Source organism: Theropithecus gelada, chromosome 15 (genome assembly GCF_003255815.1).
Source record: "Theropithecus gelada isolate Dixy chromosome 15, Tgel_1.0, whole genome shotgun sequence".
Classification (NCBI taxonomy): domain Eukaryota; kingdom Metazoa; phylum Chordata; class Mammalia; order Primates; family Cercopithecidae; genus Theropithecus; species Theropithecus gelada.
The window spans coordinates 49,555,268-49,568,702 of record NC_037683.1 but is presented as its reverse complement, the minus strand read 5'-3'; the positions used below and the strand labels follow the sequence as shown (position 1 = coordinate 49,568,702).

At 41.4% G+C, this 13,435-nt stretch overlaps 1 protein-coding gene across 4 annotated transcripts in view; it reads left to right on the top strand.

The window, feature by feature from the left end:
- Positions 1–13,435, top strand: part of ACO1 (aconitase 1) — a 68,382-nt gene that overhangs the window by 23,392 nt on the left and 31,555 nt on the right. For all 4 annotated transcript variants that reach the window (XM_025359388.1, XM_025359390.1, XM_025359389.1 and 1 more), the window contains 4 exons: positions 1,259–1,396; positions 10,941–11,010; positions 11,141–11,324; positions 11,864–12,003. In XM_025359388.1, coding sequence (XP_025215173.1) covers positions 1,259–1,396; positions 10,941–11,010; positions 11,141–11,324; positions 11,864–12,003 — 532 coding nt within the window. The remainder of the gene's footprint in view (positions 1–1,258; positions 1,397–10,940; positions 11,011–11,140; positions 11,325–11,863; positions 12,004–13,435) is intronic.

Below are 13,435 nucleotides of genomic sequence, written 5' to 3'. Positions count from 1 at the left end.
TTGAAAGCTAAGGAGGCGGGGGTCATTGCCCCCAGCAGCAAGAGGAAACCAGGATTGTCTCAGACAAACTGAGACACCCCACCTTTTCTAATGGCAAGGGTCATTATCCTTGCTCTTAAAGATCCTAGTCCTGGGTATTCTAGGGAAAGGTCAAAGAGATAGCATGGAGGGCCGGGCGCGGTGGCTCACGCCTGTAATCCCAGCACTCTGGGAGGCTGAGGCGGGTGGATCACAAGGTCAGGAGATCGAGACCATCCTGCCTAACACAGTGAAACCCCATCTCTACTAAAAATACAAAAAAATTAACCGGGCATGGTGGCGGGCGCCTGTAGTCCCAGCTACTCAGGAGGCTGAGGCAGGAGAATGGTGTGAACCCGGGAGGCGGAGCTTGCAGCAAGCTGAGATCGCGCCACTACACTCCAGCCTGGGCAACAGCGAGACTCCGTCTCTAAAAAAAAAAAAAGAAAGAAAGAAATAGCATGGAATAGAGCCATCTTGGAATCTTTTCTCTCCCGCATTGTATTGCCCAGGAAACCAGGTGTCAGATACTTGTACTTGAAACACTGATGTGCTGTCTGCTAAGGGGAGATGTTGTAGCTCACATCACAAATCTTGACCATAACTGTTAAGCCTCAGTTCTCATCCTGCTATTTTTAGGTATCCTTGCTCCCCATTGCAGCATCTTTGTTGAGATACTATATTTCCATTTGTAAGTGATGTTATTTTATTGCTTCTAGAGACCCAATTTCATTTTTCTAGAGGAAGAGCGCCAAAACGTTATACTTTTAAGCAAAAAAGAGAGAAAGATTCATTTAACATGAATTTGATTCACAGCTAACTTTTCTGAATTATATCCATTCCTTGAAATCTGGTCAAAGTTGAGGGTGTGATCTGAATGTCTTCTCCAGGTCTTTGTCTAGCCACCATGTGAATGGGAAGCACTCATAGCAGTAAGAGTTCCAGAGTTGTTAAGTGCCAGCTTTCCCGTCGTTGCTCTATTTAGACCATAGCTGTTATTAAATTTAATACAGTGATAACATTGTACATACAGAGACCACCCAGTTATGGTACCTACTGTCTATGTGATTTCTGCCTGAGGAAATATGCTTAGAAACTTTCACTCTTCTAAGTCTCACCCATTGTTAGCTCCTCTGATGAGGGAAGGCCTCGTCAATATTATCAATGGAGGCAAAAGGTGAAAAATCCAGTTACACACATTTAAGGCTTATTTTCTGCATTATTCTCTTTCTTCTCTTAGGGGTGTGCCCGCTGTGGTTGACTTTGCTGCAATGCGTGATGCTGTGAAAAAGTTAGGAGGAGATCCAGAGAAAATAAACCCTGTCTGTCCTGCTGATCTTGTAATAGATCATTCCATCCAGGTTGATTTCAACAGAAGGTGAGAGACTAAAACGAATACCTGAGTGTTCTGCTTTGTGCAAAGTCTTTGAATACAAATCTTTTTAAAATGTGTATATGTAGTTAAAGAAGAAAATCTTTAGAAGATATCTTCTGAAAAACTTAAACTTCATATAGATTTTGCAGTAAAGATGTTTTAGGGGGAAGAGTGGGTGGATTTTTTTTTAATCTTTTTTTATTTGTTTTTACTTCTTGGGTGGGAGCAGCCTGCATTTGAATCTGGCTTGAAGTCGGGGTGAAAACACACCCACATGAAGTTCTGCCTTGAGAGCTTGTCAACACAAGTATATGTCAATGCAAGTATATGTTTGAGCTTTTTCATCCACTGGAACCTTATTCCTTTTTTGATCCCAAGTAACTGTTGCATATCTAGCAATCTCTGCCTCTCCACGTGGGTTTCCATAATGCCTATCCCTTTCTTTCTCTGTGTTTCTTTTTTTGTTTGGGATATCCTCTTCTCTCTTCCTGCCAAATCTTACCTGTCCTTTAAGGCCAGCTTATATTTTATTCTGTTAGGAATCCTTTACTTTCCAGCCTACGAAGCTCCCTGTTCTTCAGTTTGCCAGATGATTTAGTGTCCTGAGTGGGCCTGTAGCCCTTGAAGGGAAATTGTCACTTGAGTTGCCTTGGTAAATAGACTCTCAGCTCCCTGAATGCAAGAGCTGAGCAGATAAATAGGCATTTAGTGTCCTAAACTGAGTGACCTTGAAATTATTCTTCAATTTAGTGAGAATCTTAGTAAGCCTGAATATAGACACCTAATGGTCTAACACCTTTAGGTGGGGAAAAACTAAACAACTCTGAGAATAGGTTTTTTGTTGTTGTTTTTGTTTTTTTAAATCCATCCCCACATCCTTGGCATCCAAAGGTGTGCATATTAAAATGTCTTCATTGGCCACGTGCAGTGGCTCATGCCTGTAATCCCAGCACTTTGGAAGGCTGAGACAGGAGGATCGCTTGAGCCTAGGAGTTTGATACCAGCCTGGGCAACTTAGGAAGACCACATCTCTACAAATAACTTTTTAAAAATTAGCCACGTGTGGTGGTATGTGCCTGTGTGGTCCCAGCTACTTAGGAGGCTGAGGCAGGAGGATCACCTGAGCCCAGGAGGTTAGGCCGTGCATACCAGTTGGGTGACAGAGCAAGACCTTGTCTTAAAAAAAATAAAATAAAATAAAGAAAATGTTTTACAAAGAAGAGAACTGAACATGTGAATTTGTAGTTGTGAACTAGCAACTTAGGCCTGGCCTCTTAAACTTTAGAAGTGAATACTTCTTAATCAAAATATATGTACCGTTTGTAATCCTAGCCCAATGAAGAGATGACTAAGTTTTGTGAGATTAGGAGCCAAGTAGTAATGGTCAATTTTCCTGACTCAGTTTATTTTAATGAGCTTTCATCCCTAAATCTTGCTCTCTAAAAGCCTTTGCTTTAAGTTGGACATGTTGGGAGTGAGTCTTTGGGTTAAAATGGCATCAGGATGTTAAACATTGTTATATAGCCCCAGTCTTTTGTAAGATATACAAAAAAGCATAGAAAACAGAATCTAAGAGAAGCACTTAGTGATTTGATAGGGCCTATAAAATACCTGATGGCTGGACACAGTGACTCACGCCTGTAATCCCATCACTTTGGGAGGCCAAGGCGGGCGGATCACGAGGTCAGATCAAGACCATCCTGGCAAACATGGTGAAACCCCATCTCTACTACAAATACAAAAAAATTAGCCGGGTATGGCGGCGGGTGCCTGTAGTCCCAGCTACTTGGGAGGCTGAGGCAGGAGAATGGCGTGAACCCCGGAGGTGGAGCTTGCAGTGAGCAGAGATAGCGCGACTGCACTCCAGCCTGGGCGACAGAGCAAGACTCCGTCTCAAAAAACAAAGAGTACCTGATGAAGTTAAACTTGAAAAAAAAAGAAAGAATCTAGTCATCTTTGCCCTTTGGATCAAAATGGTAATCGACAGATGGGAATGAAGTCAGAAGAAACTCTACCATTTGTCCTTTTCTCCAAAAGGCAGAATTTGTACCAGCCAAAACCACGAAGATTTCAATGTAGAGACAGGTGTAAAAAAATCAGCTATTGCTGTGTAACCCCAGAATCTCAGCAGCAGGCAACAATCAGAATTTATTTCTTACACGTCTTCTAGTTGTTTGGGAGGTCAGCTGACCTAGGTGAGCACAGTTGGGCAGCTCTGCTTTGCCCTGCAGTAGCCAGGTTGGCAGCTTACACTGAACCATACATCTGCGGGGCAGCCGGGACAACTCTGTTCCATGTGTGTTTCTTTTGGGGTCCAGGCTAAAGGAGAAAGCCGCTGTCTTGTGACCACAGAGACTCAAGTGGGCAAGTAGAAACACACAGTATCTCTAAGGCCTAGCTAAGGACCAGCACAGCATCGCTTCTGTTCACGGTGCCACTGATCAAAGCAAATCACAGGGTTGAGCCCAAAGCTGGGATGGGGAAATACAGTTCACCCATCTTCCGTGGAAGTAACTGCAAGGTTACACAGCAAGGGTTTTGATACAGGGAGGGCAATCAGGTGTTTTTAAGAGGCTATTATCTTAACCTAGAAGTATGACTACCTAAAGTTGTCAAAACAACTATCAGTGGGAAAAGAAATAACTTTTTCACATACAGTGCTAGAAACTGATTAGTGGAGGGAGCAGTTCTTATGAATGTTTAAAAGTTTGAGAAGGAAATCTGTGTGTATCAGATGTCGATGAGACTAAATTTAGAAGCAACGAATGAAACAAGGAAAAAAGCTATAGATTTAGTTACTTCAAAGTTAAGAGAAAATAACTTGAAAAATATGGCAAACTGTTAATATACTTAATAAATGGAGTATCTGTAATCCATTTAGGAAAATAATAGGTCCCTGAAGATAAATGGGCAAAGGGAAGAGGACATTTCATAATAAAAGGAAATGCAGATGGTAGTAAACAGTATATAAAGGCTTTTCAATCTCACAAGTAATAAAAAAGTAAATATTTGAGATGTCATTTTTTTATCAATATAGTTGACATTAGAAAATAAACATTAATTATGAAGGTGTTATAAGGGAGACACTTTTATACACTGCTGATAGCACTATAAATTAGAAATGAGGATTAAAGCAATATATGTTAAGACCTTAGAAATTTCTGTATCCTTTGTCCTGGAATTTCTACTTCCAAGCATACCCTTTATATCTTTTATTTATTTATTTATTTATTTTTCGAGACACGGTCTCACTCTGTTCCCTAGACCAGGGTGACGTGATCACAGTTCACTGCAGCCTTGACCTCCTGGGCTTAAGCAATCCTCACACCTCAGCCTTCCGAGTAGCTGTGATCACAGGCATGCACCACTACATCTAGCTAATCTGAATAGCTGACTTCAGAGAAAGCTTAATGGCCTATAATGTTTATTAAAGTATTATTTATAAATGAAGCCTAGAAACATTCTAAATGTCCAACAAAAAATGGCTTATTAAATTATAGTATACCCCTGAAGTGAATCATTAGGTAACCTTTAGAGTTTTATGAAGTCTTTAATAACACTTGGAACATGATCACATTGTAGCTCAACGAGCCAGATGCTACATTGCATATGTAGAGTGACGTAAGCTACATGGAAAATGATGCAGGAATTAAAAGATTGGAAAGGGTGCCAAGTTGCAAAGCAGTTATCGTCGGGATTGTAACTGTCTTCATTTTCCTAATAAGAAGCTATTATTTTTATAATTAAGTCATTTAAGAATATGAAATCACTCAAAGGGAAACAAAAACACCTTTATTTGCTTCTCTGGGGATGTAACTGAGTTCCAGGCAGCCTCAAAATAAATTTAGAAAATGGTCTTTCTCCAGTTAATATTGCTAACATCCAAACCAGATAAATTCAGGATAAAGAGAAATCTACTTTGTCCCCTGAATTGATTGATGGTTCTTGGAACAGACCATGTACTCACCAGCTCTTCCCTTTCCTTTGGACTCTGAACCTCTCCTAAGGCAATATGTCTTCTCCCACCTTCCTTTTTTTCTAAATCACGTGAATTCATTTAATGTTTTGGTTTCAAATGGAAGAGTTTAAAATATATGCATAAAATGTTATCCTGTTTGAGACAGGATAAAGACCCACTTCAGAAGTTATGAAAGTAGCCATAAATTCATGCCCAATTTCATCTTTCTTGGAGACTTTCATTAATGTTGATGGGTTTACCTTCATTTCGCTCGCCTAAAAGGTGAAAGTACAGGTAGAGACAGAATTGTAATATAGTTTTCATGTCTAAACTCTATTGACTCAAAATTCAAAGAGCTCATTGCTGTTAATACATCTTAAACTTGGGTCATCACCAAGTTCACTGTAATTTTTTTTTTTTTTTAGACCTTGACTCTAATCAACTGTGGTTTCAATTTTTTATAGACCTTTTTCATTTACATCATGTACTGAAAACAAAAACAGCAAAATCCAAGGGTGAGCTTTGACCTAGATTGATAACCAAATCTAGCAAAACCACATATATATATAAAATTAGAGCGAATACTGGCCGGGTGTGGTGGCTCGTGCCTGTAATCCCAGCACTTTGGGAGGCTGAGGCAGGCAGATCACGAGGTCAGGAGATCAAGACCATCCTGTCCAACATGGTAAAACCATGTCTCTACTAAAATACAAAAAATTAGCCGGGCATGGTGGTGCGTGCCTGTAGTCCCAGCTACTCAGGAGACTGAGGCAGGGGAATCGCTTGAATCCGGGAGGTGGAGGTTGCAGTGAACCGAGATTGTGCCACTGCACTCCAGCCTGGTGACAGAGTGAGACTCCATCTCAAAAAAAAAAGAACATTTCTTTTAGAAGTGTTTTTATTGGTGGTATTTTGTTTTTATTTCTTGAGTTGTGGTTTTTGCAGTTTAACCTCATGATCTCTCTCCTCATTTTTGTAAGGAATTAAATGTGATGTCTCAACTCTGTGAAACTGTGTGCTCTGTTTCTAGAAATGAGTGAGAAAAACTGGGTACAGTGTGGTAGAGTGGTAAATATCTCAGTTACATGTGTATAAGCTCTTTGCCTAGTTTGAATAATACTAATAATAATACTAATAATACTAATTAGCTTCACACCCTCTTTAGACATTGAAGTTTTAACACATTATTGTGATATTTTACAAAGTTACCTCACCTTTTTTTTTTTTTGTTCCTTCAACAAGAATTTCATAACAGTGGCCGGGCGCGGTGGCTCACGCCTGTAATCCCAGCACTTTGGGAGGCCGACGCGGGCGGATCACAAGGTCAGGAGATTGAGACCATCCTGGCTAACATGGTGAAGCCCCTTGTCTCTACTAAAAATACAAAAATTAGCCTGTGTGGTACCGGGCGCCTGTAGTCCCAGCTACTTGGGAGGCTGAGGCTGGGGAATGGCGTGAACCCAGGAGGCGGAGCTTGCAGTGAACCGAGATTGCACCACTGCACTCCAGTCTGGGCGACACACCAAGACTCAGTCTCAAAAAAAAAAAAAAAAAAAAGAATTTCATAACAGTTTCTGACCAGATTTCATTGATGTGAAAGCTATCTCCATGTTAATACTGTCTGTGAATTTCTGGAGCTCCATTAAATGTAATTCTCAGAAACTGAACTACATTCAATTCTGAATTCAAATTAAGTAACTAAGAAATTTCCTCTTTAGTCTGTGAGGCCATTCACATTTAGAGACCTTATTAAAAGCTCACTAGATTAGACTAATTTAGGAAAGTTCTGAGTGGTAGAAAATTCTGAATGCTAGGTCTATTTATCCATTCCAGTAACTAGAACTAGGCTAATTGAGCCAAGCTCCATATAATAGATGTTTTGTTTTCCTGATTAAATAGGGTTTTACCTGGAATTACTGTATCATGAAACAGTCTAAGCATTTCTGGCTTCTGCACGTCCTATGAACATGTTGCTTCCATCAAACTGATATCCCCAGCATTTTCTGGGGTAAACGTTCCCGCATCAATTATCAGTCATGCTTCTGCTGTGAGAAGCTCTGTCATCCTCCTGGTGCCGGAGGGTAGAAGATCAGGGACAATGACTAGTAGTCCATAAGTGCTCACAGTATAGCAAAAGAGATGGGGAGGAGAGGCAGGGGCCACATGTGGTTATAATCTCACCTGTAGTGCTAGAAATCAACGTCAGAGATGCTTTCCTTTTTTTAAAAAAAAATTAAATCCATTTAGCAGATCTATTACGTGCCAGTATTTATTCCAGAAACAGGTTATAGTTTAGAAGGGGAGAGAAATTAGTGAACACACAGCTTTCATGCAGTTGGTAAGTGTAGTCACCACGGAGAAGGGGCAAATCATCCTGATCTGGGGAGTCTGCAGGTTTTTCAAGGAGTGACACCTGATCTGGATCCTGAAGCCTGTTTACCAAGGAGAGAAGAGCTGGAAAAGACCTTCCACTCAGAGCAAATAGAGCATGCAAAGGCATGAGGAAAGTGGGGGTGGGAAAAGCATGCTGACTACAGTGTGGCTGAAGCTGAGAGCTTGGACTGGAGGCTAGGAGAGAGCTTATAAAAGATGGCTGAGGTCAGGTTGAAGGACTTGGGTTTTTAAGACAAGGAATTTTTACTTTATTAGGAAATGGGAAGCCATTGGTAGATTCAAACTGGTTTGTGATGATTTATATTTTAGAAATGATTCAGGTGACCATACCAAACGTAGATTAAATGGCCTCACAGGGCAGCTAGTTGAGAGGCTATTTCTGGAATAAATACCTTGATAGCTATAGGTACTAAGTGGTGGGAAAACAGCTTGTTAGATATGGACAGACAGGGAAGAGGAACAGATTTAGGAAAGAAAGCCCAGCATCAGGGTTTGACCCGTTGAGTTTGTGGTGCCTGAAGTATTCTTGATGCGCATGCCCAAAACACACTGGAAACATAGATCTGGATGTAGAGACAGGTGGGAACTGGAGGGATGGAGCACTCAGCATTCTATTGAGAAGGTCGAGATGAGGACCTTGAGGAGTAGCTGTGTCTCGTCGAGAGGATCCACAGAGTCTGCTGATGCCAGTGTCAGTGCAGGTGTCCTGCCTTGTTCTGCTATCCTGGGGTCCCTCCTTTCTCTCTGTCTTTTGCTCTTCTCGAACATGTACATACATTCACAGACACTCATTCACTCAGGCAGGGATCTGCAGACTTTTTCTAGAAAGGGCCAATAGCAAATACTTTAGACTTTGCTGGCCACATGCTGTCTCTGTCACATATTCTTCCCCGCCAACACCCCAGCCCTTTAGAAATGTAAAAATCATCCTTCATTTGAGGGCCAAGCATATCTGGGCATTGGGCCACATTTGGCCCATGGGCTAGTTTGTAGACCCCTGTGAGGCAGTCTCTGGAAATGATCCTATTAAAGCAACCAACACTTGTCTTGGAGAATACTGATATCAAGATAAAAAAAAGTCAGTGTAGTAGCCAACTATGTTTTCTTTTTCTTTTTTCCTTTTTTTTTTTTTTTTTTTTTTTGAGACAGAGTCTCGCTCTGTCGCCCAGGCTGGAGTGCAGTGGCGTGATCTCAGCTCACTGCAACCTCCGCCTCCCGGGTTCAAGTGATTCTCCTGCCTCAGCCTCCTGAGTAACTGGGATTGCAGACGCATGCCACCGCGCCTGGCTAATTTTTGTATTTTTAGTAGAGATGGGGTTTCACCATGTTGGCCCACCTGGTCTTGAACTCCTTACCTCGTGATCTGCCCACCTCAGCCTCCCAAAGTGCTGGGATTACAGGCATGAGCCACTGTGCCCGGCTCCAAATGTGTTTTCTGTGAGGTAAATAACATGTGCTTCCAGTCCTTTTTTCCCCCAAGGAGTGCCTGACCATCTTGCTCAGGCTGACTTACCGTCATCCTTCAGACTACATTGGTACCATGTCCTTCTGGAAAGCATTCCGGTCCCCTCAACCCCCACTGCTGGCTGAGTTCATGGCCCATTCCGCGTGCTCCCATGGCACCCTACCAGGCAGTGATGATTACATGCTTCTGCAGTTGCCCTCTCACCAAACTCAGTGTGGTAGTGGGCAGTGAGCACACAGCTTTTGCACCATTGCATTTTCAGCATGTAGCACATGGCAGGCTCTGGGAGGGTGGATGATCAGAGTGGGTGAGAAACAGAGTATCATGGTCAAAGCAGAAAGTCCCGGGGCAAGTCAGACCTCGGCTCAGATAACAGTACCGTCTTATCGTCTAACTTTGGACAATTTTAACCTTTCTGTGCCTCAGCTGCTGCTTCCGGACACTGAGGATGACAGTAGTATCAGCTGCTGCTTCCGGACACTGAGGATGACAGTAGCATTTACTTGAGGGGTTGTGATGATGAGTTCACATGTGTAAAGCTCTGAGCATCCATAACGTAATGTTGCCTTTTAGCTCTTGCTGTTACTGTGGTGGTGGTACTACCACTGCCACCATTACTGCCACCGTCTCTGTAACTATGACAGGAAGGCTGTGTGGTATAGAGATTAAAGGATTGTGTCAACTCGGGAGTCAGACAGCCTGGGTTTCAATCCCAGTTCCACCATTTACTAGTTTCTGTGGTCCTGAGCAAGTTTGTTAACCTCTCCATGTCTCAGTTTCCCCACTTGAAAAATGTGGCTATTAGTTGTACGTGACTCAAAGGGATATTATGGAGACTGAATGAGAAAATTAACATAAAGCATTTAGAATAGTTGCTGGCTCCTAGTAGTGTCAATAAGTGTTAACTACTGGGTACTAGAAAGTAGTTATCCAGTACTTCATTATTTAATGAAGTCTGACTTTGGTCTTAGCTATGAATTTTACTAGCCTTTCCTGTGTTCACTGAATCCTATGATACACACTTTACAAGCACATTCTGTGTGCTGAATCTGCGATCTTGTGACTATGACTTATTCTACCTTGACTCAAAACAATGCAGTTTGATTTTTAAAATCCTAGAAAATCATCCTGGTGCCCTATGTTGTCCTGATGGACTGAATGACCTTGAGTAAATCTTAGCGTATAATCTGTGGTTCACAGACGTTATCAGGTGACACCACCTTCCTCATAAACCTTGGTCCTACACACAGGAGATTGTGATTCTATAAGGTACTGATCCTGTCAGCATTGCTAGTTTTCTGTCTCCCAACATAGAGATGAAAATGCCAACCCAGACACAGCCCAGGTCAGAGAGGTGTTATAATGAGGTCATGAATGAGGAGTATAGAAACAAGAGTTCTTTAAATGTCCAAGCTGCTGTTGTCATATAATGTCTTGAGTCTGTTCCTAAGAGTCAGACTATGATTAGATTAGTTTTAACTTGAAGTCAGTTCCATGTTTTCTGCCTACCATATTTAAAGGCCTTGTAGGAATCACTTGAACCAAACAATAATTACTCTTTTTACTTTCACTAGTTACCTCTCCTATTCCACACTGTAAGTAGTCACGAGTGAAATTATCACTCAGCAAGCAAGGAGATGCAATTCCATTTTGTTTCTTCACCACCAATAAATTTGACCACTAACATGTTAAGCCTCAAATTGTATACATTTAATTTTTCTCTCTGACAGGGCAGACAGTTTACAGAAGAATCAAGACCTGGAATTTGAAAGAAATAGAGAGCGATTTGAATTTTTAAAGGTATGGGCAGGTTCTGGTTCCATTGTTTGGTTTTCTTTGTATGTGGGGTACGAGGGAGAGATGCCAAGAAGATGGGCTGAGTAGAAGTACTTCACGTGTTCATAGTGTTCTTTCCATTTGTCAATCCCAGTGGGGTTCCCAGGCTTTTCACAACATGAGGATTATTCCCCCCGGCTCAGGAATCATCCACCAGGTGAATTTGGAATATTTGGCAAGAGTGGTATTTGATCAGGATGGATATTATTACCCAGACAGCCTCGTGGGCACAGACTCGCACACTACCATGATTGATGGCTTGGGCATTCTTGGTTGGGGTGAGTGTTCTTCCAGGTTTCTATTCCATATATGCTGTTTTGGGGCATGCACTTTAATTCACTTTGATTCTATTATATCTCAGTAACATGAATTTACATGACCACAAGTTTCCGAGAGGTATTTTTGTCAGTTTTGTCACTGGTGTTTTTCCAGTGCCCAGAGAATCACTTTGCACCTAGCAGGCACTCAGTAATTATACTTGGAAGAATGAACAGGAGCAAGGGGTTAGGGACATTTAGCGTACATGAAAATCACCTGGGGTATTAAAAACAGAGGTTCCCAAAGCTTACTCTTCTTTGCATGTGGCACCAAGGGGATTTTGATACAGGTGTTTGGGGGACCATGCTTTGAGAAATACTTGTTTAAAAATTCTATAAAGGAAAATAGAGAAAAAACAACTGTTCTTTATAGGAACATAACTCTGTACCAATTAAACATTGTATCTGGGTTTATTACCTGTTAATGTCACTAAATTTATACCTGAGAGATAGAGTAAGGAGTGATGAAAGCATTTTTCCGGTCATGCCGTTCATTGCAGGTGTCGGTGGTATTGAAGCAGAAGCTGTCATGCTGGGTCAGCCAATCAGTATGGTGCTTCCTCAGGTGATTGGCTATAGGCTGATGGGGAAGCCCCACCCTCTGGTAACATCCACTGACATCGTGCTCACCATTACCAAGGTAACAATATGCAACCTCTTCTGTGGTCTTGGAAAGTCGCAATTGTAGCTTTCCAATGGAGGGAATAAATAATGGAATCTTTTTTGGTTTCCAAGTGCTCTAGCAATGCTAGAAAACCAGGTTGATGATTTTAAAAGGAGATGAGGTAAGGGGAGTATTCTTTGTTAAGTTTAGATAATTATGTTTATTTTCTTCTAGTATTGCTGCATTGATCTAGCCAAAAGCTTGTCATTTTTATCGATCTTTTTTTTTGAGACGGAGTCTCACTCTGTCGCCCAGTCTGGAGCGCAGTGGCCGGATCTCAGCTCACTGCAAGCTCCGCCTTCCGGGTTTACGCCATTCTCCTGCCTCAGCCTCCCGAGTAGCTGGGACTACAGGCGCCCGCCACCTCGCCCGGCTAGTTTTTTGTATTTTTTTTAGTAGAGACGGGGTTTCACCGTGTTCGCCAGGATGGTCTCAATCTCCTGACCTCGTGATCTGCCCGTCTCGGCCTCCCAAAGTGCTGGGATTACAGGCTTGATCTTTTTTCTTAAAGGAAAATTTTTAAACTGTGAAATAGTTCAATGATACAGAAATTAAGATGGCATTCATATGCCCACCACCTAGATTTAACAGATGATACCATTTTGTCATAGTTGCTTCAGAGCTCTCTGTGTTTTTAAAGAAATAATATGTAATATCTGTGGCTAAAGCCACATTCCCCATTTCTAGAAATAATCACTATCCTGAGGTTGTAAGAATCATTCCCGTGTGTGTGTTTATGCTTTCACTACATGTTTTCCACATGGTTCTTCCTTTTATGCAAATAGCAAGGTAGTTCCATGAATAGAATTTTACTTTTTAAATTCTCTTCTCTGTATTATAAGTTACATTATTGTAACATATGTCACCAAGCTGGAAAGTATTAGGCTTTTTCTGTAGCTGTTAGAGGAGATCATCTTTTTCTGTGATTTACTTGTTTTGTAAAAAGAAGGCCATTTCATTTTGGAAGATGCTTGGAAAAGCAATGGTTTTTAATGATCACAAACATAATTTTTTCTGCTTTTATAGTTTGGAGGCTGGGGTCTTTTGCATGGACACGCTATTTTTAAAGTGCAAAACACATTTCTGTTTGATTTAATTTTTGTGAAATTTGGAATTGGATTTATTTGAATACCATAGCTTATCACAAATGTCTGTGCACTGTTCTTCAGATGTGGAATACTACAGGACTTCCTCACAAAATTTGGCAGAATCCCATATAACCAAAAGAGCCCATCTATGTGGTTGTGGCTAGAAACTGGCTTTATGCAGAGCTAAGTCAGTCACTGTGGCCTCACTCCTGGCTGGTGCCTTGTGTGGAAAAGATATGGGGATCTTTTGGTTACATTTGACTTATACTTGTAGCATGAATTTTGTTCATTATGCCTTTGAAAAGTTATTTTCTTAACTA